The 12,329-nt window shown below is 43.7% G+C and overlaps 1 protein-coding gene across 9 annotated transcripts in view; it reads left to right on the top strand.

The window, feature by feature from the left end:
- SLC36A4 (solute carrier family 36 member 4) overlaps positions 1-12,329 on the top strand; it is a 312,597-nt gene that overhangs the window by 79,155 nt on the left and 221,113 nt on the right. Inside the window, exon 11 of one of the 9 annotated variants that reach the window (XM_056561451.1) lies at positions 1,460-1,488. The exons of the other annotated variants lie outside the window; for them this stretch is intronic. Within the exon in view, the coding sequence (XP_056417426.1) occupies positions 1,460-1,473 (14 nt within the window). The 3' untranslated portion in view covers positions 1,474-1,488. Of the gene's footprint in view, positions 1-1,459; positions 1,489-12,329 lie in introns of those variants that run through there. 9 annotated transcript variants of the gene reach the window in all.

Genomic DNA, 12,329 nt, shown 5'->3' with positions numbered 1-12,329 from the left:
ACTCTCAGCATGCCCAGACAGCCTGGGCTGGTTGAGGCACCCTGGTTGGGAAACACTGATTATAGTCCAATCCCAAAATATGTGTCTTAAAAAAGGCTGTGTTTTATTTCTGTAAAAAATGTCAAAAAAAACAAATAGCCTTTTTTTTTTAAGTTGTACAGTTTGGCCCCCAAAAAATGTCTCCTCATAGCCTACGGGCACATCCACACTGCAGATATTCCACGAGAGAGAGCGAGTGATGTGAGAAGGGCTATTAGCGGGTGGGAAAGGTTTTCTCGATAGGTGGGTGGGGGAAGAAGGATTCTTGGTTCCTGGCAGCAGTTACCGTATATACTAGAGTATAAGCCGACCCGAATATAAGCCGAGGCCCCTAATTTCACCCCAAAAACCCAGGAAAAGTTATTGACTCGACTATAAGCCTAGGGTGGGAAATACATCATCCCCCCTGTCATCATCCAAACCCCCGTCATTTCCCCCCCCCCATCATCATTCCCACCCTTCATCATCACCGCCTGTCTCAGTGGTCTTCAACCTGCGGACCGCCAGATGTTGAAAAACTACAACTCCCAGCATGCCGCCGATGGCTGTCCAGGCATGCTGGGAGTTGTAGTTTTGAAACATCCGAAGGTTGAAGACCACTGCGGCCTTTGTCATCATCCAGACCCCCCCCCCTTTAGTTTTCTACTCAACTCCCCTCGGTGGGAAGGAGGGGTGAGCTGGTCCGGGCCATCTATGCTGCAGGGACCGTCCGGTGGGGAGGGTTAGTCATTCCAGGCTGTCCATTTTCACCGGGAGGCCCTCTACTCTGCTCCGGGACGGCCCTGGACTAGTGACGTTGCCTTGATGACGACACACAGGGACGTTCATGCGCAGGTACGTCTGCTGCGCACGGACTGGCCCGGAGCGGAGAAGAGGGCCTCCCGGTTATGATGGACAGCCCGGAACGACTAACCCTCCCCATCGGACGGTCCCTGCAGCATAGATGGCCCGGACCAGCTCACCCTTCCTTCCCACCGAGGGGAGGTGAGTAGAAAACTAAAGGGGGGGTCTGGATGATGACGAAGGCCGCAGTGGTCTTCAACCCGCGGACCTCCAGATGTTTCAAAACTACAACTCCCAGCATGCTGGGAGTTGTAGTTTTGCAACATCTGGAGGTCCGCAGGTTGAAGACCACTGAGAAGGGATTGACAGGCGGAGAGTTCACTCGAGTATAAGCCGAGGGGGGATTTTCAGCACGAAAAATCGTGCTGAAAAATTTGGCTTATACTCGAGTATATACGGTAACTTTATCGGAAAATATTAAATGTAATTACAGGGGGAAAAAAAAAGTATATATTATAGAATTACTTAGATGTGGCTGCATAGGGCAGTGTGACTTTACAACAGTACATGTATTGTTAATTTATTTATTATTAAGCTCTGTGCTCTTCTGTAACAGTACATTGTTTGTTTTATTCAGACGCACTGAAATAGTTCATAATGACCCTCCCTCCTCTTCCTACGACAAGACCAGAATGCACACAGGCATATTATGTTCTGTACCACTTCAACTTTTACAAAGCGGTTATATGTCTCCTAGGTTTTTTATGTTGGATTATGTATAAATCTGTCAGCGAAAGAATTGTGGCTGCTCTATCACTTGCTGTAATATACTATGGGAGTTCTGCACTTTTTTAACACAAAGTTATAGGACAAGTATCATGTAAAAAAAAACATATATCCTATACAAAGTTTTAGATCGCGGGGGGTCCGAGTGCTGGGGCCCCTCCGCGATCTCCTTTTTAGACCCCCGACTCTCCTTTACAGCGGCTCGTCACGACCCCACCCGAAGCAGGAGCCGCCACGCCCCTTTATATAGCTCTACGGGAGAGCCGTTGGTCAATCTTTGGCTCTCCCATAGAACTATATAGAGGGGGCGTGGCGGCCCCCGCTTTGTGACGCACTGCTGTAAAGGAGATCCGGTGGTCTAAACATTTGATCGCGGGTGGGGTGGGGGGTGCCAACTCTTGGAGCCCCCACGATCTAAAACAATCCTCTATCCTTCAAATAGGGGATACGTTTTTTTAACATGATACTTGTCCTAAAAAAAATAAATAACTAAATAAAAGATTCCCAACATTATTCCTATCCCTTAAAGAGGACCTGTGTCTAAACCCAACAAGATGAGATTGCCTTATCGTTAAATAGCTTATGGTGTCCCTATCACACCCCTTTTTGCAGTTTCTTGATACCCCTTTCTGTTCTTGAGATATTAGGATTTACAGTTTGTCTGACATTTCAGGCAATGAGTCACATGGGCGTGAACTTTGTTTAAATAATGGGAGTTAATCAGGTGATGGGCGGGATTATACAGTCAGGGGGTGCGAATGTTGCATATTCAGGGACAGGTGGAGGGGTACTAGTCATACGTGCCCCAAAATGTGCAACCTTCAAACCCACTGTATAAACCCGCCCATCACCTGGTAGTCACCCCCATTATTAAAATGAAGTTCACACCCATCTGACTGATTCCCTGAATTGTCAGACAAATTATAAACCCTTATATCTCCGGAACGGGAGGGCGTATCAAGACACTGTAAAAAGGCGTGTGATTGCAGATCCCTGAGCTATTTAGTTCTTTATAGTAAATCTTAACTTTTTGGGGTTGGCCAAAGGTCCTCTTTAAAAAACTTTTTTTTTTTTTCAAATCAACTGGTGCCATTAAGTTAAACAGATTTGTAAATTACTTCTATAAAGAAAATCTTAATCCTTCCAGTATTTATCAGCTGCTGTATGCTCCAGAGGAAGTTGTATTTCTTTTTGGAGTTTTTTCCAGTCTGACCACAGTGCTCTCTGCTGACACCTCTGTCCATGTCAGGAACTGTCCATAGTACAAGCAAATCCCCATAGATTTTCAAATAGAAGTAATTTACAAATTTGTTCAATTTTCTGGCACCAGTTGATTTAAAAAAAAAATATATATGTTTTCCACACCTTTAAATCAATTCAGACCCTAGACAAGGCCCCTATAATAGTGGGTCACTAGATCCCTAAATAAGTTAAATATGAATAAAATAATTTATAGGGGTTCTCCACCATAAGGTGATTTTAGTACGTACCTTGCAGACAGACATGGTCATGCTTAGGAAAGATCTGCACTTGTCTTGGGGCTAAATGGCTATGTTGTGAAATTACCATAACACTATGGTATATTATTGTGAACTAGTATTTCCTGTTTGAATTTTCTCTTTTTGACTACAACTCTCACAATTACATTTTCCTCCCTTCCACACATCTGCCACCCCAGCCATTGAAACATAAATGAGCTGCAGACCTGTGGTTTTCAATCAGGGTGCCTCCAGCTGTTGCATTAGTTGCAGATTGATCCCTCCAACCATTGAAGCAGACAGGCTCCCTGTCACCAGCTGACTAGTGAGTCAGGTCTCGGCCGCATTGCAAGCTGGGAAATATCTGAGACAACAGTCATTTTGTATGCTGGTAAAAATAAATATTGAGGTGAAAATCACAGAAGAATTGTGAGAAAACCGTCACACACAGGTACAGACACTATGTTGTGAACTACACTAACGTTACAACCTCTGTAGCATAGTCAAAGAAAAAAATTCCTGGAATACCCCTTTAAGACCCTAAAATGGATTTGTACCTCAAGGCTACTGCCAAGAATGAAGGCAGATCTCAAGCTAGAAAATAAATGCAAAAACCCAGACCATCCCCAACATCTACTTACTTGCTCTTGGGTCGGGGTCTCAGCGCACAGAGTTGTGACACCATTGGAAAGGACTCTACCCGGGAATAAGGAGAGTATAATACAATGTGCAGAAATGGAAAATGATATAAAATGGACACTTAAAGGGGGTACTCCACTGCTCAGCGTTTGGAACAAACTGGTCCGAACGCTGGAGCCGGCGCCGGGAGCTTGTGATGTCATAGCCCCGCCCCCTCAATGCAAGTCTATAGGAGGTGGTGTGACAGATGTCACGCCCCCTCCCAAAGACTTGCATTGAGGGGGTGGGGCTATGACGTCACAAGCTCCCGACTCCAGCGTTCGGAAGAGTTTGTTCCAAATGCTGAGCAGCGGAGTACCCCTTTAAATATATTTGATGGGAGTTGTATATTTATGACAGCTTGAAGAACCACATTCTGGAGACCAGGGGTTTACGGACTGGTAGAACATTCTGAGGAAGTTATTATCTCTAGAAAAATTTTTAGAAAATAGATAAAATCTTTTTGTTTAGCGCTTTTCTACTTTATTGACATTTTAGAACAATAGGCTTTTTCTGCCCGGTTGAATCTTTTTTTTTTTTTTTTTTTTTTTTTAAGCTTTATGTTGTTTTCCGCACTTTTACAGCCTTGAGTAATTCCAAAACCGTAGCTTCCCACAGATTTACATAACAAAGGCCTTCACTCTTCAGTCACTCATACAGTGTATACCGTTTAATTGCTGCTTCCATTGTCATTATGTTTTTGTCTTTGCTTTATACACGTGTAAATATATCTATCTATCTATCTATATATGTCTTTTCTCGAAGATAAACAAAAAGAAGAGAACTCTGTGTGGCTTGTTCAAGGTGGATTGATGTGCGACAAGTCCAAGCAACAACACAACCATGGTTTTTGCTCAGCTATCCATGTTTTGACACTAAAATGAAGAGTTTTTAGTTATTGTGGTATTCTATTGTGGTTTTTGGCAAGATTTTTGACAGTGCAAAAAGATTTTTGAACACCCACGCTAAAGTAAAGCGGCTGAACGGCTCACTGCTAACTCCAGATTTAAAGGGGAAATTGTAACTGGTGCAAGAAAGTTAAACAGATTTGTAAATCACTTCTATTTAAAAAAAATGTTTTTAACCCTTCTAGTACTTATCAGCTGCTGTATGCTACAGATATACTACAGAGAAATTTGTGAAGTTCATTCCAGCCTGACAACAGTGCTCTCTGCTGACACCTTTGTCCGTGTCAGGAACTGTCCAGAGCAGGAGAGGTTTTCTATGGGGATATTATTCTAATCTGCACAGTTCCTGACAAGGACAGAGGTGTCAGCAGAGAGCACTGTTGTCAGTCAGAAAATAAATTCACAAATTTCTCGGTTTTATGCAGCAGCTTATACGTACTGGAAGGCTCAAGATTTTTTGAATAGAAGTAATTTACAAATCTGTTTAACTTTCAGGCACCAGTTGATTTGAAAACATTTGTTTTCACCGGAGTTCCCCTTTAAGGCAGCTTAAGTAGAACATATACAAATATGTAAATCCTGTGAATCTATTATAGAATAAGCACGTCTTAATTTATGGGACAAGGTCACATACACCCTTTTTTCCAAATTATTATGCAAATTATATTTTTCTCATTTACTTAAATAATAAATGTAAATAACAGTCAGCATAATTATCATGCTATCAGCTATTAAGAGTACAATTCAAATCTTATTGAACAAACCTCCTAATGATAACAGTATTTTTTTAAACATAACGAACTTACAATGCACTGTTCCAAATTATTACGGACAGAAAGTTTCAAAACACTTTATAGGTTGTAAAGAACTGAAAATTGTCATTTGTTGTGTTTGCAGCATTTATTGAAATCAAAAGCTACTTCAATCAATCTTTTAACAACATTTTAGCTTTTTAAACATTTTAACAGGTCACGTTATATTTTAACATAGGACCCTTATTTGATAGCAGCTTCACAAGTCTTGCATCCATTGAACTTGTGAGCTTTTGGACAGTTTCTGCTTGAATTTGTTTGCAAGATGTCAGAATAGCCTCCCACAGCTGCTGTTTGGATGTAAACTGCCTCCCACCCTCATAGATCTTTTGCTTGAGGATGCTCCAAAGGTTCTCAAAAAGATTGAGGTCAGGGGAGGATGGAGGCCACACCATGACTTTCTCTCCTTTTTAACCCCATAGCAGCCTTTGATGCTAAGGTATTCTTTGCAGCATGAGATGGTGCATTGTCATGCATGAAGATGATTTTATTACGGAAAGCATAGTTCTTCCTTCTGTACCAGGGAAGAAAGTGGTCAGTCAGAAACTCCAATACACCTTCTGGGACCCTAAAGGGGCAGACCAGCTCTCTTCCCATTGTTCCGGTCCAAAACATGACTCCACCACCGCCTTGCTGAACAGGGTGGCCGTCCACGAACCATCCACTACTCCATCCATCTGGACCATCCAGGTTTGCATGGCACTCATCAGTGAACAGGACTGTTTGAAAATTAGTACTTTTCTGCCCAATGCAGCCATTTCTTCTTGTGAGCGTTGGTTAGTGGTGGCCAAATAGAAGGTTTATGCACCGTTGCAAGACTCTGGCGGACTCTACACATTGTTGTCCGTGGGACTCCAGAGGCACCAGCAGCTTCAAATATCTGTTTGCTGCTATGTGATCATATTTTAGCAGTTGCTTTCTTGATCCTATGCATGGATCTGGCAGAATTCTTCCGCACAGAGGGGTTTATCTGCACAAACCCGTCTGTGCTCCAAATAAGCCACAAATCTCTTAAAAGTGTGATGATCGCGCTTAAGTATTTGTGAAATATCTAATGTTTCCATGCCTCGTCCATGGCATTGAACTATTCCACTCTTTTTGGCAGCAGAGAGATCAGTTTTCTTCCCGATATTGCTTGAAAATGGTGTCTGCTTAATAATGTGGAACACCCACCTTTAGTAGTTTTACCATAAATTGGGCTCACCTGGCAATCTAATTATTACAGGTGTCCGAGATTGTTTTCAGTAATCAAAAGAGCCCTGAGACACAATGCCATCCATGAGTTACACTGAAATACAAAATATTGAATCTGTGACATTCAAATAGAATTTGCATAATAATTTGGAATAGGGTGTAGACCCCTCATTTACAATTGTCTTGGGTGTTTGGTTTGCATTCCTCAGGATTTAGGTCACGCCCATTGTGAACAGGTACATAAAATGAACTGGTGCCAGAAAGTTAAATTACTTCTATTTTAAAATCTTAATCCTTCCAGTACTTATCAGCTGCTGTATACTACAGAGGAAGTTGTGTAGTTCTTTTCTGTCTGACCACAGTGTTCTCTGCTGACACCTCTGTCCATGTCAGGAACTGTGCAGAGCAGGAGAGGTTTGCTATGCTATGAGCACTGTGGTCAGACAGAAAAGAACTACACAACTTCCTGTGGAGTATACAGCAGCTGATAAGTACTGGAAGGATTAAGAATTTTAAATAGAAGTAATTTACAAAATTGTTAAATTTTTGGCCCCAGTTGATAAAAAAAAAAAAATATATATATATATATTCCACTGGAGATCCCCTTTTAGCAAGCCAACTTCATTTTTGCATTTTAGTTTTTTCCTCCTCACCTTCTAAGAGCCATAACTCTTGTATTTTTCCATCTACAGACCCATATGAGGGCTTCTTTTTTGCATGACCAATTCTAAATTTAATGACACCTTTCATTTTACCATAAAAATTTGTGAGGAAATTGAAAAGAAAACCCAAAATTGTGCAGCTTTTGGAGGGATTAGTTTTTACGCAGTGCATTTAAACAGTAAAAAGGACATGTTCTATCTATTCTGTGGGTCAATTAAAATAATCCACATGGTTACATGCTTTTCTGTTATTGTACTATTTAAAAAAAAAAAAAAAAAAATCCTCTCAAACTTTTTAAACAAAATTAGTATTTTTTATAATGGCTCTATTCTGACCCCCTATAACTATTTTACATTTTTTTTGTATACAGGGCTGTATGAGGGCTCATTTTTTGTGCTGTGATCTGTATCTGCAGTTTTTATCAGTACCACTTTTGTGTATATGCGGCGATACCAAATATGTTTATTTAATTTGTTTATTTTTTTTACACTTATTTTTGTAAAATGGGATTTTCATTTTATTGGGGAAGGTGCTTATACACATTTTATTAAAACTTTTTATTTTTTATTTTTTTACTTTGTTTCCACAGTGGACTATACATAGCAATCCTCAGATTGATCAAAAAAAAAAAAAAAAAAAAGGGGAACACTAAGATGATAACATCCTAGATCTGAATGAATGAACTATTTGTATGAAATACTTTTGTCTTTACATAGTTGAATGTGCTGGCAACAAAATTACACACAAATTATCAATGGATATGGAGTCACACTCAAAATCAAAGTGGAAAACCACACTACAGGCTGATCCAACTTTGATGTAATGTCCTTAAAACAAGTCGAAATGAGGCTCAGTAGTGTGTGTGGCCTCCCAACAACGCCTGGGTATTCTCCTGATGAGGTGGTGGATGGTCTTCTGAGGGATGTCCTCCCAGACCTGGACTAAAGCATCCGCCAACTCCTGGACAGTCTGTGGTGGATGGAGCGAGACATGATGTCCCAGATGTGCTCAATCGGATTCAGGTCTGGGGAATGGGCGGCCAGTCCATAGCATCAATGCCTTTCTCTTGCAGGAACTGCTGACACACTCCAGCCACATGAAATCTAGCTTTGTCTTGCATTAGGAGGAACCCAAGGCCAACCGCACCAGCATATGGTCTCACAAGGGGTCTGAGGATCTCATCTCGGTACCTAATGGCAGTCAGGCTACCTCTGGGAAGCACATGGAGGGCTGTGCGGCCCACCAATGAAATGCCACCCCACACCATCACTGGCCCACCGCCAAACCGGTCATACTGGAGGATGTTGCAGGCTGCAGAACGTTCTCCACTGCGTCTTCAGACTCCGTCACATGCTCAATGTGAACCTGCTTTCATCTGTGAAGAGCACAGGGTGCATTGCCAGTCTTGTTGTTCTCTGGCACATGCCAAACATCCTGCATGGTGTTGGGCTGTAAGCACAACCCCCACCTGTGGACGTCGGGCCCTCATGCAGTCTGTCTCTGACCGATTGAGTGGACACATGCACATTTGTGGCCTGCTGGAGGTCATTTTGCAGGGCTCTGGCAGTGCTCCTCCTGCTCCACCTTGCACAAAGGCGGAGGTAGCAGTCCTGCTGCTGGGTTGTTGCCCTCCTACAGCCTATTCCATGTCTCCTGGTAGTGCCTCCATGCTCTGGACACTACGCTGACAGACACAGCAAACCTTGCCACAGCTTGCATTGATGTGCCATTCTGGATGAGCTGCACTACCTGAGCCACTTGTGTGGGTTGTAGACTCCGTCCCATGCTACCACTGGAGTGAAAGCACCGCCAGCATTCAAAAGTGACTAAAACATCAGCCAGGAAGCATAGGAACTGAGGAAGTGGTCTGTGGTCACCACCTGCAGAACCACTCCTTTATTGGGGGTGTCTTGCTAATTGTCTATAATTTCCACCTGTTGTCTGCTCCATTTGTTCAACAGCATGTGAAATTGATTGTCAATCAGTGTTCTTCCTGAGTGGACAGTGGGATTTCACAGAAGTGTCATTGACTTGGAGTTACATTGTGTTGTTTAAGTGTTCCCTATATTTTTTTGAGCAGTGTATAATATTGATCAGTAATATTGACAATCTATTGCTCTGGTCTGCTAGAAGGCAAATTAGAGCAGCAGACATGAGCCGCTGGGATGCAGGTGAGGGGACCTCTGGCTGCCATCTTGACAGATCCGCCATTACCAGCTGGTCCCTGGCTGCTGATACCAGCTGGACCTGCCATGCATAAAGCGAGTGCAGCTCCTGTGCTTGTTCCATGTACAGGACATAAATGTACTTTCTGGTGCGTTACAGGGCACAAGGACCTACATTTATATCCAATGTCCTTACGGGGCTATAGGTGCATAGGACAGGATCACCTCTGAATAACTTAACAGTGAAAATAGAGTGATACATTTTCCCTTAAAGTGCTACTGTCCTTTAAAAACTACTTCTAACATGTTGATCAGACATGTGAAAGGTTGTTGATCAAATTGCGTTTCACTCCTGAGATCTGCTGCGATCATGATTTATAAGCCAGGAAGGTGGGCGGCATTGCGCTCCACTCCCCGGCTGGCAGAGAGATCCATATACCGTATTTTTCGTCCTATAGGACGCACCGGCGTATAAGACGCACCCAATTTTTAGGGGCAAAATCTAAAAAAATAAAGATTTTGAACCCAATAGTGGTCTTCAACCTGCGGACCTCCAGATGTTGCAAAACTACATCTTCCAGCATGCCCGGACAGCTGTTGGCTGTCCGGGCATGCTGGGAGTTGTAGTTTTTCAACATCTGGAGGTCCGCAGATTTAAGACCACTGCATAGGAGGTAATACTCACGTGTCCCCGCCGCTCCGGACCCGTCACCGCTGCCCTGGATGTCGCTCCATCGCTGTCGCCGTGTCCCTGTCGCTCCGGAACGTCTCTGCTGCCGGCCGGGTATCCTCACTCTCCGTCGCCGCCATCATGTCGTTACGCACGCCGACGCACGTACGCGACGACGTGATGACGAGGAAGGAGAGCGCCAGCCATACAGGGGATCCCTGAACGGAGAAGACACCGAGGAGGCAGGTAAGGTCCCCCCCGGTGTCCTGTAAGCACTAACCCGGCTATTCAGTCGGGCTGTTCAGGACCGCCGCGGTGAAATCGCGTTGGTCCCGAACAGCCCGACTGAACAGCCGGGTTAGTGTCACTTTCCCTTCAGATGCGGCGGTCATCTTTGATCGCCGCGTCTGAAGGGTTAATACAGGGCATCACCGCGATCGGTGATGTCCTGTATTAGCCGCGGGTCCCGGCAGTTGATGGCCGCAGCGACCGCCGCGATAGAGGTGTATTCGCCGTATAAGACGCACCGACTTTTCCCCCCCCAGTTTGTGCGTCTTATACGGCGAAAAATACGGTATCCATCCATGGACTTCTACGCAGAGAAATTGGCCCACGAGGAAGTGAAGCGCAATGCCGCCTGCTTTCTTGGCTAAAACTCACAATTGTGGCTTGTCTTTGCAGTGAGACTTTGTGCGTTCAACAACTTTTCACTTGTTTGATCAACAAAAGTAGTTTTTAATGATAGTAACTCTTTACAGCTTCATGTTTTATAATAGCAAATCTGGATCAAGGCACAATAAAGTAAACCTTGTATAACATGTTCCAAAAGTGTTATATTTCTACAGTACAGCCAATGGGGCCCTCATCACAACCTACAATCTTAACAGATAAGTGGGGAATGATTTTACCCATTTTGTGCATTTTTTTTTTTTAAAATAATTTCTTATCGAATCCTAAATATGTAGAGTCTGAATAGAAAAAGATGTGCGTCTCGAAGACCCATTCATTTAGGAATCCGGGACAGCAGAAATCGCTGCAATTAGGGATGATTTTGTGGCTTCCAGTCAGATGAACAACCCTCGGAGCACTAATGGCCAAATGAGCTTGTTAATAATTCGGAAAGTGTATTTTGCAAAATTGCCCAAAAAAAAAGAAAAACCAACCTAGGATTTATAAGGTTACGAGCGGCATGATTTATTAACATAAACAGTCACTTCAGATGTCAGATATGTTTTTGAGCAGTAACAACCCCTCCACCCCCCACTGCCCTGAAAAAAATTTGATAAACATGGCCTATATTATCTTAAAATAGATCTGTACTAAAAAGGCATGTTAATATATAGAAGATTTGGTAAAAAGATTGCCAAGGACATACATAATATAACGAAAACTTATGCAGCTACTATGAGGACTCTTCCCATCCCCTTTATATGGAACTTGTGCAAACCCACTGTTAGAATAAGTGTCATTGACCGAGAAAACAAACACAAGGACCCATCTGAGGGGCTGTACCTAGCACTAAGTGCAGGGCTCACTTAGGTTTTGGTTCTGGGGTCCCCTCTCCTCGATTTAAACTGCTGGAGACTGAGAAACTGTTGTTTTTTGTGCCACAAAAAATATAGTGGTACAGTATGCAAGTTGTTCCTGATAAAAAAGGCTTAAAGGGGTACTCCGCCCCTAGATATCAAAGGATAGGGGATAAGATGTCTGATCGCGGGGGTCCCGCCTCTGTGGACCCCCGCGATCTCTGCCATGGCACCCCAGACATCCGGTGCATGGAGCGAACTTCGATCCATGCCGGATGACTGCCGATGCGGGGCCGAGGCTTGTGACGTCACGGCCATGCCCCCTCAATGCAAGTCTATGTCGTCACGCCCCCTCCCATAGACTTGCATTGATGGGGCGTGGCCGTGACATTACGAGCAGGTGTGACTGTGATGTCACGAGCCTCCGGCACTGCACCCGATGCCAAATGAATGCCGGGTGCGGCAGGGAGATCGCGGGGTCCCCAGCGGCTGGACCCCACCATCAGGCATCTTATCCTATATCCTTTGGATAGGGGATAAGATGTCCAGGGGCAGAGAACCCCTTTAATGGGAACTTATTACTTGACGATCTCCCTAGGCATTCTTACTGCTTTTTCAGTTACATTG

The sequence above is a fragment of the Hyla sarda genome, chromosome 2 (assembly GCF_029499605.1).
Source record: "Hyla sarda isolate aHylSar1 chromosome 2, aHylSar1.hap1, whole genome shotgun sequence".
In the NCBI taxonomy this organism is placed as follows: Eukaryota; Metazoa; Chordata; class Amphibia; order Anura; family Hylidae; genus Hyla; species Hyla sarda.
This window is presented reverse-complemented; position numbering and strand designations above follow the sequence as displayed.